A 13,234-nucleotide genomic window follows, 5' to 3' on the forward strand; every position below is an offset into this window, starting at 1 on the left:
AAATACTTGGAAATAAGATGTCCTTGCAAATGATAGAGTATCATTCTTTGTGGCCAGCCAGCATAACAGCCAGAAACATTTTTATACACATCCCAACCCCCCGCAATGAGTGAATGACCCCTTGTCTTTTATCTGAGAATTTTCGGGTGTATTCCCCTTTATTCTTTTCTACTGACAGCAAACTAAACAGGACGGAGGAGGGCATAGTGTGTCTAGATGACAACTAGACAACATTCTGTTACCTTTTGACTCAAGGTGTATTTTGCAAGCAAATTCTTAAACTGATTGAATGGTTTGCATTTCTTTAGGCAGCAAAGAGTCTCCATCAAACGCTGTGGGAAGATTGGGACTGAAAACCGCCTTGAAACCTGAGGTATGGCTGCTCACTCAGCTGCGCGGAACTGTCAGCGGTGTACGTACCTTCACCACGTACATGTACACGCACACGAGCAGAACGCAGCCCCGGCTCTCGCTGTACCGAAGCTACTTCAGTTCTGTTACTGACACGTCGTGTGAGGGAAGAGTTCAGAACCTGAATAGTCTCAGCTGATAGCACCATCAACAATTCCATCCACTCAAACCAGAAAGCCAAGGGTCACCCTCAGTCACCCCACGTTTCATCTATTGCTGGTTCTCATAGTTTCCATTCCCAAAATGTACCTTGAGTCCACCTATTTCTGTTTCTACGGCTACCACCTAGTCTAAGCCTCTACCCCGGTAGGTAGTGTCCCCATTCTGCTTCCTCTCCAGCCCCTCCTCCAGTCTTCACTCAGCCCTGAGAGTTAGCTTGAAAAACATAAATTAGGTCATGTCATTGCTCTGCTTGAAATTTCCAATGACTTCTCATTGGATTTAGAATAAAATCTAGTTTGGGAGGAGGTTTTCTTGTTCCTCTGTCACAGCCTGTGTGCTCTACACAGTTTAGTCTCCATGCCCCCTTCCAGCCTGATCTCCTGGCGCCTCCGAGTCCACGTGACAAGATAGTGGCAAACATGGGGGCTGTGAACGCAGTGCAGAGGAGCCTCGACTCACAGCAGGGCCGGTGGGTGGAGGGGACAGCTTGCAGGAGGACTTTGGAGTGGACTTCTGCAAACATTGGAAGTGTACTCGAGGACACAGAAAGGGAAGAGCCAATCGTGAGTCCTGGGCACTGCAGTGTTTCGGGGATGAGCTGTGCTGAAACCTCAAGCCTCTTGAAGAAATGGGACCAGATCAGGAAGGGCTTGTGTGTTGTACTCAGCATTTTACTTTAGCGCAATAGGAGAGCCATTGATGGACGAAATACGAGATTAGTTTCACCTTTTAGTTCCTAAAGGTTGACAGGATGCTGAGTGTTTTGTTTAATCCCTTTCAGGTGAATTAAACTTACCTTCTTATTTCAAAAACCTCATTTACCTTGTTATGGTGCCTTGGACTTTTTAGGTATTTGTGCCATCAGAAGAAGAGAAAAATCATGAAATGCCGGCACCACCAGCAAGTCCAAGTGGGAGAAAGCTGAGTGGAACAGGTAAACTCCTTTTAGCGGTTGTTCACATTCATTTTTCCTTACATGTGGGTTTATCTTTTATTACCACTTAAAATTTATAGCTAATATGTCATAAAACATTGACAGGCTATATGGATTTACCTATCGTTTTTTAACATAGATTAGAGAAAAAACTCTTTGCTATTTCATTTTTAACTTATACTTTTTCTTCATAAAGCTCTAACATCAGTCAGAATCACGTAAGGTTGTTGTTTAAATCTGATGTCTCTGAATAATTGTGTCCAAACAAGCTGCTTTGGAGCAGACCCTTGCTCTTGCCCACAAGTGGGTCTCTGTGGCCCTCCCTGTCCTTCCAGGTGCCATCACAAGCTCATTTCCAGAAGGCTAGTCTGCGCCCATCTGCCCACTTCTTTTAACCTCATGCTCTTGACCCCTGGGCTCTGGCCGTTGCTGCGTCACTGAAGCTCCTCCCTGCTTGCAGAGCCTCTTCTCAGTCTCTCTCTGCACCAGTCTTCAGTGTCCACTAAAGGTGTGAAGGGAAGGTCTCAGCCTCAGACAGGGTTAGGACAGCAGCTCTCAAACACTTCGGTCTCAGGACCACTTTACACATGACCTCATCTAAATCTGACCACCCGCCAGAGACCCTCACTACAACACCATCACATTGGGGATTACGTTTGTAATATATGGGGTGGGTGGCAGTATATTCAGTATGAAGGGGACACAAACATCCAGTCTATAGCATTCAAAACACTGAAAAGTTCAGGCAAAGCATGATGCAGGAGCAGAGACATCTTTCAAAGGCCCAATTTCTTACCTTCTCTCTTAATCCCCAGCAGAAGTAATCGCTTTCCCATCCTTGGCATCTAGGAAGATACCTTGTGCTGTCGTTCGTGGGCGAAGTCCTGAGACTTGTGATTCAATTTAGGTGCCTGAGTTACATTTTCTAGAATTCTTTTTTTAAACTCAGCCATATGTTGTGGGCGTCTTTCATTGTCAGCATGTGCAGATCAGCTCCATCTGTTTCAATAGTGGTCTGTAGCACACGGTTCCCCTGTTGTTGGGCCTCTTAGTGCCCTCTCGTGTTTGTAGTTTTTACTGTTACAAGTAACGCTGCAGGGAGCTTCCATATGTGTAGAATCATGTACTTCTCCAATTTTTTTTGAAAAAGTGAACCGAGAGGTCAAAGAACACACACGTTTAAATTTTCATTTCAAGCGCTTGCTATTCCCCCTAATTTGGAGATAAATATTGAAGAACAAGTAGGTGTGTATTTGGTGGACCAGGCAAAGAGAAAGGCAGTGTGTGAGGAGTGGTGTGTATAAATTCTCAACCAGGGCTATCTGGGGCTGTCAGGGTGGGGACCTTCCAAAGCAAACCATCTGAAAGGGCAGCCTTCGAAGTATGTGACCACAGGAACCCTTATAAGCAGAAATACCAGGGGTTCCTGGAAGACCACCCCAAGACCTGGTAAGCCACTCGTCCTGACATGTTAAAACCCTAACGATGACTAATCTTCCCAAAACTTGGATAGATGGTATTAGTTAAAATTCTTGTGTATATGTTACAGTACACATAATTAATATCCCATTTGTTAATTGTCAAGAAGGTAACATTTTTGGATTCTGAAGTTCTTTGTTCCCAGAGTTGTATTTCAGACTGTGTTTAGGTACAGTTCAGTAAGAGATCTACTTACGTAAAAGGAAGTTGTTTAAAAGAAAAATGTGTGTTCTGTCATTGTTGAGTAGAAACAGTAGGCTTGTACTTGAGGCTTCCAAAGAATATAAATAGACCTTTGCTGTTTGAGGGGATAGGCTCTAACTCTTCATTTGATGGGATTATTTTTAAATGAACCAGCGTTACCCTGTCACCTAACAGTTACAGCACAGGCCTTCCCCACCTTCCTTCCAAGCCTCAGATTGCCGACATGGTTAAATCACTGTAGTGATCCCATGGATCGCTGCCATTACTCTAAAAATGCCGGGAATGGTATTTTGTTGTTTTTCTGGTCGTGTGACAGAACATAGGTGGTATTGATAGAAAATAATTGGTCCAAAATTTATAATTCACAAAGGCACCTAGGCCACTTAGTGACATAGTCTCACTTAACTAGAAAGCTCTCAATTTGTTTCTCTGTTGTTCAGAACCAGTTTTCAGTTTCCTTATTTCTCATTTTTGTCTTTGAACAGTTGAACTGCAGAGGGAGCCTTCACTGGCGATTGAATCACCAAATGTAAGTCACCGTAATTATTTGGATTTTGTTGTTACCACTTGGGATTATTTTGGCTTCAGGTTTTGAAAGTGATTACATTTAGGGGAGGGGCTGGCCACGCGTTTCTTTAGGAGATAAGGCCATTTGTAGTGTGCTGTCCATTGAAGTTCAACCTACTCACATCTTTAATTTCATGTTCAACTTTATCCACTGATGTCAGGAAATTTAGTTGATTTTCTCCGAAAAAAAGAAGTCACTCTGAATTCAGCAGCCCTGTGTTCTAGTGGCTTTTTAGGCCAATATCATGAGACAGAACCAAGGAAATAGAAGAAGGTCCAGATCCCTCAGACTCAGGAACTCCCCTGGTAATCTTAATGAAATTCTTTGAAGAATTGGGAGCTTTCTATTTTTTATTACTATAATAGGACTGCAAATTGGACTGTGGTGTTTTAAATTATCCTGGTGCCGTAGACCAAACTGACTTTAAGAACTTCACTGTATATCTTTAGAAAGTGTTTGTGAATGTACTAAACTGTAATTGCCATGAATACATATTTTTTTCCTAGCTGTGCCTCTCATAATCCCTTTTGTCCTTGAAGGAATTTTTTTTTTTTTTTTTTGGTCTGTCTTAATGCATAGAGAAGTGCACATTTTGTAAAATGCTTGTGAATCACAGATAGTCACATTCTTTCCAGTGTCACTAGGAGACTCAGCCCTGCTTCCCACCAAACACCCTGGTGTCAGGGGGCTTACCTTCCCCTGTTAAGACATCCCAGCCTGTATCTAGACCCTCACACCCAGTCTGCTGAAAGAGAAGAGCCCCACTTGGTTCTGTTTGGGTTTACCCTCCAAGAGCTCAAAGGATTCGAAATGTGGCTGTATCTCCAGGCCTGCCCCACCATGTGCTGCATTCTGCCTTGTTTCCCTGATGCCCCCAGCAGCTGCCTTTTTCCTATCTGAGAGTGTCTGTCCTTTCCAAATAGGAAATTCTGTAGCTGGGGCTTAGAATGTTGTAGGATATTCTGGGGGCTTCCCAGGTGGCACTAGTGTGGTAAAGAACTCACCTGCCAGTGCAGGAGACATGAGAAACTCAGGTTCAATCCCTGGATGGGGAGGATCCCTGGAGAGGGGAATGGCAACCCACTCTAGTGTCCTTGCCTGGAGAACCCCATGGACAGAGGAGCCCGGCGGGCACAGTCTATGGGGTCGCAAAGAGTGGGACACGACTAAAGTGACTGAGTGTGCATGAGGGATATTCAGAGGCTTTCCCTCAAAAGTAAAACTGACAAGGCTTGCCTGAGGGAAACCTTATAACAGATTGACAAAATCCCTCAACATTTTTTAAAAAGAAAATCATGAAGGATCATTGGACGGGAAGAGAATTTCCAAAGTTTTTTCTCTCTTTATTTCTTACTCTTACCATAACTGCTTTAACGACAAGGAGAATAAACCACAGTAGGATGCTAATTTGTTAAACTGAAACTTCTTCAAAAAGAAGGTGTCCTCTGCTCTTGAACTGGGTGAAATTTAAAAGAACACGTTCTCCAGTCCCTTTAAGTGTTCTTCAAACAGCCAGAGTATTTTCTAGATATTCAAGATTTTTAAGACTATCCATAAATAGCCTTTTCTATTGTGTGTTTAGGTCGAAAATGCAGGCTCAGAAACAACTGAAATTCATGGGAAATTTTATAGCAAAGAAGGTAAGTTAATAAATTTCATAGTATAATTTTAATATTAATTGTAATTGTCATTTGTCGAGTGCCTTTTATGTGGCAGGCCCTGTGCTAATTATAATTACTTGGCAAATTTTTAATCATGTAACTCATATAATCCAGTAAAGTGAGTGTTCACAGCATCACATCTGTAGTTGAGGTAACATAGAGAGTGGGCCAGTGGCTCGTTCAAGGTCATGAACCTTATAAATGGTCCCTGGCCTTAAATAACAATTACATTTTGCCAGGAACCTCACAATGGGTTTGTCCAGTGTGACTACAAAATGTATAGCCCCCTGTGGTTTGCTTATAGGAGAGGTTCTGTGCTGCGTAAACTGTGCTGCCTTCCGACAAGCAGCCTCAGTGTGAAAGCAGACCAGGGCCGTCACGTTGATGAGCTCATTGCCCGGGAGTCAGGCCTTACTCCACGCAACCTGTAGAGACTGCCAGCTCCAGAGGGATAATTCTGTTCTCAGAACAAAGTACAGAGTTGTATTTATTCCTACTGATTTTGTTCGTTCCCTGTTCCAAGAATGGGGAAAGCGGTCTTAATTCCCTGTACAGTTATTTTTTATTTGTATCGCTTCTTCTGTTAGTGGACATTTAGTGTGCACGTGTGACTTGTCCACGACTTCCAGAGAGAGCTGCACGCATGCTGTGCTGTGTTCCTTGGACACTTGCTCATGCTCTGCTGCTCAGGAGCTGGGGGAAAGTGGCCTTGAGGTCTGCCGTGTAAATGCCAGTGAGTCTGTCCCCTCCTTGAACCCCGCTCACTCATTCTAGAAATAGAAATCGTGGAACTTAACCTGACGTCGTTGTGTAAGGATCACACCACAATCACTTGTCAAGTCCCTTCCTCTTTTCCTTTCCCATTCTACACATGTGCCTAAAGTAAGTAAGTATTGGAGTGAATACTTAAGGGGGTTTGTTTTTTCTTTTTTCTTTTGTATTTCTTACTCAGATATATCCAAAGGTGGAAAAGACAACACAGAAGCCATAAGATGTCATAGTATTGAAGCAAATCCCAAAGAGGTGGGTTTTTGTAGGAAACTCAAGCACTTCATGTTTTATGAATAGTGCTTTCTCCTGTGCAAAAGGCTTTTAGCTCTCTGTATAGATGAGAAATTAAATGTATTAATAGGTATTAAGAGTTCTCTATGTCTGTGTTACTTGTTTATGCTTTTGTAAGATTAGGTAATTTAGCAAGTTGCAGGATTATTTGGACATGTCCATACTGTTTTCTAACCCAAGTAAGATGCTAGGTGTTGCAAGAGGGCATCAGAGGGCAGACACACTGAAACCATAGTCACAGAAAACTAGTCAATCGGATCACACGGACCACAGCCTTGTCTAACTCAGTGAAACTAAGCCATGCCGTGTGGGGCCACCCAAGACGGACAGGTCATGGTGGAGAGCTCTGACAGAATGTGGTCCACTGGAGAAGGGAATGGCAAACCACTTCAGTATTCTTGCCTTGAGAACCCCATGAACAGTATGAAAAGGCAAAATAGTGGGAAACTGAAAGAGGAACTCCCCAGGTTGGTAGGTGCCCAATATACTACTGGAGATCAGTGGAGAAATAACACCAGAAAGAATGAGGGGATGGAGCCAAAGCAAAAACAATACCTAGTTGTGGATGTGACTGGTGATAGAAGTAAGGTCTGATGCTGTAAAGAGCAATATTGCATAGGAACCTGGAATGTCAGGTCCATGAATCAAGGCAAATTGGAAGTGGTCAAACAGGAGATGGCAAGAGTGAATGTCGACATTCTAGGAATTAGCGAACTAAAATGGACTGGAATGGGTGAATTTAACTCAGATGACCATTATATCTACTACTGTGGGCAGGAATCCCTTAGAAGAAATGGAATAGCCATCATGGTCAACAGAAGAGTCCGAAATGCAGTACTTGGATACAGTCTCAAAAACGACAGAATGATCTCTGTTCATTTCCAAGGCAAACCATTCAATATCACAGTAATCCAAGTCTATGCCCCAACCAGTAATACTGAAGAAGCTGAAGTGGAACGGTTCTATAAAGACCTACAAGACCTTTTAGAACTAACACCCAAAAAAGATGTCCTTTTCATTATAGGGGACTGGAATGCAAAAGTAGGAAGTCAAGAAACACCTGGGGTAACAGGCATATTTGTCCTTGGAGTACTGAATGAAGCAGGGCAAAGGCTAATAGAGTTTTGCCAAGAGAACGCACTGGTCATAGCAAACACCCTCTTCCAACAACACAAGAGAAGACTCTACCCATGGATATCACCAGATGATCAACACCAAAATCAGATTGATTATATTCTTTGCAGCCAAACATGGAGAAACTCTATACAGTCAGCAGAAACAAGACCGGGAGCTGACTGTGGCTCAGATCATGAACTCCTTATTGCCAAATTCAGACTTAAATTGAAGTAAGTAGGGAAAACCACTAGACCATTCAGTTCAGTTCAGTTCAGTCAGACAGTCATGTCTGACTCTTTGCGACCCCATGAATCGCAGCACGCCAGGCCTCCTTGTCCATCACCGACTCCTGGAGTTCACTCACACTCAACGTCCATCGAGTCGGTGATACCATCCAGCCATCTTATCCTCTGTCATCCCCTTTTCCTCCTGTCCCCAATCCCTCCCAGTATCAGAGTCTTTTCCAGTGAGTCAACTCTTCGCATGAGGTGGCCAAAGTACTGGAGTTTCAGCTTTAGCATCATTCCTTCCAAGGAACACCCAGGACTGATATCCTTTAGAATGGACTGGTTGGATCTCCTTGCAGTTCAAGGAACTGTCAGGAGTCTTCTCCAACACCACAGTTCAAAAGCATCAATTCTTTGGCACTCAGCTTTCTTCACAGTCCAACTCTCATATCCATATATGACCACTGGAAAAACCACAGCCTTGACTAGGCAGACCTTTGTTGGCAAAGTAATGTCTCTGCTTTTCAATATGCTGTCTAGGTTGGTCATAACTTTTCTTCCAAGGAGTAAGCGTCTTTTAATTTCATGGCTGCAATCACCATTCTCAGTGATTTTGGAGCCCCCAAAAATAAAGTCTGATACTGTTTCCACTGTTTCCCCATCTATTTCCCATGAAGTGATGGGACCAGATGCCATGATCTTCGTTTTCTGCATGTTGAGCTTTAAGCCAACTTTTTCACTCTCCTCTTTCACTTTCATCAAGAGGCTCTTTTGTTCCTCTTCACTTTCTGCCATAAGGGTGGTGTCATCTGCATATTTGAGCTTATTGATATTTCTCCCGGCAATCTTGATTCCAGCTTGTGCTTCTTCCAGCCCAGCCTTTCTCATGATGTACTCTGCATATAAGTTAAATAAGCAGGATGACAATATACAGCCTTGACATACTCCTTTTCCTATTTGGAACCAGTCTGTTGTTCCATGTCCAGTTCAGGTATGACCTAAATCAAATCCCTTATGATTATATGGTGGAAGTGAGAAATAGATTTAAGGGACTAGATATGATAGATAGACTGCCTGATGAACTATGGATGGAGGTTTCTTACATTGTACAGGAGACAGGGATCAAGACCATCCCCATAGAAAAGAAATGCAAAAAAGCAAAATGGCTGTCTGGGGAGGCCTTACAAATAGCTGTGAAAAGAAGAGAAGCGAAAAGCAAAGGAGAAAAGGAAAGATATAAACATCTGAATGCAGAGTTCCAAAGAATAGCAAGGAGAGATAAGAAAGCCTTCCTCAGCAATCAATGCAAAGAAATAGAGGAAAACAACAGAATGGGAAAGACTAGAGATCTCTTCAAGAAAATTAGAGATACCAAGGGAACATTTCATGCAAAGATGGTTTCGATAAAGGACAGAAATGATATGGACCTAACAGAAGCAGAAGATATTAAGAAGAGGTGGCAAGAATACACAGAAGAACTGTACAAAAAAGATCTTCACGACCCAGATAATCACGATGGTGTGATCACTGACCTAGAGCCAGACATCCTGGAATGTGAAGTCAAGTGGGCCTTAGAAAGCATCACTACGAACAAAGCTAGTGGAGGTGATGGCATTCCAGTTGAGCTATTTCAAATCCTGGAAGATGATGCTGTGAAAGTGCTGCACTCAATATGCCAGCAAATTTGGAAAACTCAGCAGTGGCCACAGGACTGGAAAAGGTCAGTTTTCATTCCAATCCCAAAGAAAGGCAATGCCAAAGAATGCTCAAACTACCGTACAATTGCACTCATCTCACACGCTAGTAAAGTAATGCTTAAAATTCTCCAAGCCAGGCTTCAGCAATACATGAACCGTGAACTTCCAGATGTTCAAGCTGATTTAGAAAAGGCAGAGGAACCAGAGAGCAAATTGCCAATATCCGCTGGATCATGGAAAAAGCAAGAGTTCCAGAAAAACATCTATTTCTGCTTTATTGACTATGCCGAAGCCTTTGACTGTGTGGATCACAATAAACTGTGGAAAATTCTGAAAGAGATGGGCATACCAGGCCACCTGACCTGCCTCTTGAGAAACCTATATGCAGGTCAGGAAGCAACAGTTAGAACTGGACATGGAACAACAGACTGGTTCCAAATAGGAAAAGGAGTACGTCAAGGCTGTATATTGTCACCCTGTTTATTTAACTTATATGCAGAGTACATCATGAGAAACGCTGGGCTGGAGGAAGCACAAGCTGGAATCAAGATTGCTGGGAGAAATATCAGTAAGCTCAGATATGCAGTTGACACCACCCTTATGGCAGAAAGTGAAGAGGAACTAAAAAGCCTCTTGGTGAAAGTGAAAGTGGAGAGTGAAAAAGTTGGCTTAAAGCTCAACATGCAGAAAACGAAGATCATGGCATCTGGTCCCATCACTTCATGGGAAATAGATGGGGAAACAGTGGAAACAGTATCAGACTTTATTTTTTGGGGCTCCAAAATCACTGAGGATGGTGATTGCAGCCATGAAATTAAAAGACGCTTACTCCTTGGAAGGAAAGTTATGACCAACATAGATAGCATATTAAAAAGCAGAGACATTACTTTGCCAACAAAGGTCCATCTAGTCAAGGCTGTGGTTTTTCCAGTGGTCATATATGGATATGAGAGTTGGACTGTGAAGAAAGCTGAACGCTAAAGAATTGATGCTTTTGAACTGTGGTGTTGGAGAAGACTCTTGAGAGTCCCATGGACTGCAAGGAGATTCAAGCAGTCCATTCTAAAGGATATCAGTCCTGGGTGTTCCTTGGAAGGAATGATGCTAAAGCTGAAACTCCAGTACTTTGGCCACCTCATGCGAAGAGTTGACTCATTGGAAAAGACTCTGAGGCTGGGAGCGATTGGGGACAGGAGGAGAAGGGGACAACAGAGGTAAGATGGCTGAATGGCATCACTGACTCGATGGACCTGAATCTGAGTGAACTCTGGGAGTTGGTGGTGGACAGGGAGGCCTGGCGTGCTGCAGTTCATGGGGTCGTAAAGAGTCGGACCCGACGGAGCGACTGAACTGAACTGAGCTGAACTGATACTGTTTTCTTATATACTTCCTTTCATCAGCCTTTAATGAGCCACCAAGAGAGCAGAAAAATGCTGCCAATTAATTTATGACGTGCCATCAATTGCAAAACATAGATTCACTTCAAAGGTGGTAAAATGAGCATATTTTTAACATATTTTAGAATTGTTGAAATACATTATGAAATGAAAAATAGATTTGGATTTTTTTATGGGTTTATATTCAAATCTTTAAAAAGACTCAAGCTTACGAAATGAGTCTAGTCTGAATCTAGATGACAGAAGTATCATTCTAGATTTTTTTAAAAATTTGTCTCAAGGACTAGAAACTAATACAGGGTGCTCCCGTTTAAGTAGAATTGGATGCAGGTTCTGCTGCCTTTAATATAGTCACTCTTAATTCCAGGTTGAAGAGGAAGAAAGGCACATACGTAAAAGAAAAACAAAGAAGCAGTACCTCTCTTCAGAAGATGAACTAGGTATCTAGAATATGCATGTTCCTGTTTTAAATGTCTCTGAAAATCATATTATTTCCACATGCAAATAGTGGGCCAGTAGCATAGAAAGTTCTTGAGGGTAGTAATCGTTTATAACTCTTGAGTCTCGTGTGTTTCCCAAGCAGCCTGACTCCTCCAGGGTCTTTTCTAGACTTGATCTAGAAGCTAGATTGTTCCTGGCGAAGACCCAACCCTTGGAAATCACAGAAACCCAGGCTCCCTCTGTCACCTGGGCTCCAGGTGCCACTGAGTTCCTTATTTTATGTCATAAACAGAGGCCTCACACAGAACTAGTGAAGCACTCTAGTAATATGCCTGTAATAATAACCCTTCTGTGCTTCATGCTGTTGATTTTCTCTCAGTCTGTAACAATGCCAGCCCATAGAATTTGCTCTGAGGTGGAAATGTTCCATATTTGTTTTGTCTACTAGCAGCTACGAGGCACACAGCTGTTGAGCACTTGAATGTAGTGACTGTGAATGAAAGGCTGAGTTTTTCATTGTATTTGAATTTTTAATTTAAATTTCAGGAGCCATTGTGGCTAGTGGCTCCCATTTTGGACAGTGCAGAGACTTTTATAGTTTAATACCTGACATAAAATGCAAACTCAGTAAATCACAAATAATATGTGAGGAAAAAATGGATAGTTACATACTTTACTTTTTTGGTTGGGAACATGTTTTTTAATTATTGAGTTTATACCAAACCTAGGTACTATCTCTAGTACTTCATACACATTCCCAATAACTAGGTGAGTCAGATATTATTGCCATTTTATAAATAAAGAAATTAAGATTTTGAGAAATTGTGCCTTTTTCTCTACCAAGTAAATCTGATTCCCAAGATCATGGTCTTCATCACTAAGCCATACCACTTAGACAGTAAGTTGTTCAGGAAGTTAAAAAGTATGTCTAGAAACTCTATGCCCTAAGCCCTCTCCGCAGAACCTCCTGCTTTGCTGGAGTCACTGACGCGTTTGCAGATGTTTATTTTGGCTTTGCCGAGGCCCAGGCCGGCGCGCGGTGCTCGTGTCACATGACCTTATGAATGCATTTAGGGGCACTGTGGCTTCACTGCATCACAAGCCTAAGAAGGAAGTCTCAAACTGTCTTGAAATAGAACTGTGCATTTCATTTTTCATTTAGCTTTTATTCCTTTGTGATTCTGTTTAAACTGATTTACAGATGATACCCCAGATGTCCTGGATTCCAAAATAGAAACAGCACAGAGGCAGTGTTCTGGAACTGAGCCACAAGTTACAAAGGTATTTTTTCCACATATTAAATTTAAGTTTTAGGGGTAGCCTGTTTACATCACTGTGTATAGGTATTCTGTGTATTTATTGTAAAAGGTGTATAGTTTTTAGACCCTCTCAGAGAAAAATGTTACACTTTATAATCATAAACGGCAAGCTTGTATTACTGTCACAGTTTAGATATAAACATTGCTTAGGTTTTTGTGCAGTGGTATTATTGACTGCTTTAGACTTTCAGGTCCTTTGTTCCCAAGTATAATAAGCTTTATTACAGATATACTTGTAGCAGAGCAGTGAAATGCAGTGATACATGTGATGTGAATTTGTAATACACAGGCTTCTCTTTGCCTCACCTCCAGCCCCTAATACACAGACTGTCCGAGGGTGCGGCCTCACTCATCGTCCTTTTTCCTGTGGTCTTATTTTCATCTTGTGCCTTGGGGAAGTAACTCACAAATATTTATTTCTGTTCTTATCCTGTCTTTTGTTCTAGGCCAGGTTTCTCCTCTTCGTAGATATTCTTACATTCCTGAGACTCAATACTTATTGACTATTTCAGTCTGCCTCTATCTTCTCTTTCTCCCTCTTTTCCTAATCTATTTT

At 42.2% G+C, this 13,234-nt stretch overlaps 1 protein-coding gene across 8 annotated transcripts in view; it reads left to right on the forward strand.

Moving 5' to 3' along the window:
* Positions 1 to 13,234, forward strand: part of BOD1L1 (biorientation of chromosomes in cell division 1 like 1) — a 55,547-nt gene that overhangs the window by 27,995 nt on the left and 14,318 nt on the right. For all 8 annotated transcript variants that reach the window (XM_044945633.1, XM_006075825.3, XM_044945632.1 and 5 more), the window contains 7 exons: positions 309 to 373; positions 1,423 to 1,507; positions 3,676 to 3,719; positions 5,341 to 5,398; positions 6,372 to 6,442; positions 11,286 to 11,358; positions 12,561 to 12,640. In XM_044945633.1, the coding sequence (XP_044801568.1) occupies positions 309 to 373; positions 1,423 to 1,507; positions 3,676 to 3,719; positions 5,341 to 5,398; positions 6,372 to 6,442; positions 11,286 to 11,358; positions 12,561 to 12,640 (476 nt within the window). The remainder of the gene's footprint in view (positions 1 to 308; positions 374 to 1,422; positions 1,508 to 3,675; positions 3,720 to 5,340; positions 5,399 to 6,371; positions 6,443 to 11,285; positions 11,359 to 12,560; positions 12,641 to 13,234) is intronic.

The sequence above is a fragment of the Bubalus bubalis genome, chromosome 7 (assembly GCF_019923935.1).
Source record: "Bubalus bubalis isolate 160015118507 breed Murrah chromosome 7, NDDB_SH_1, whole genome shotgun sequence".
NCBI classification, from domain to species: domain Eukaryota; kingdom Metazoa; phylum Chordata; class Mammalia; order Artiodactyla; family Bovidae; genus Bubalus; species Bubalus bubalis.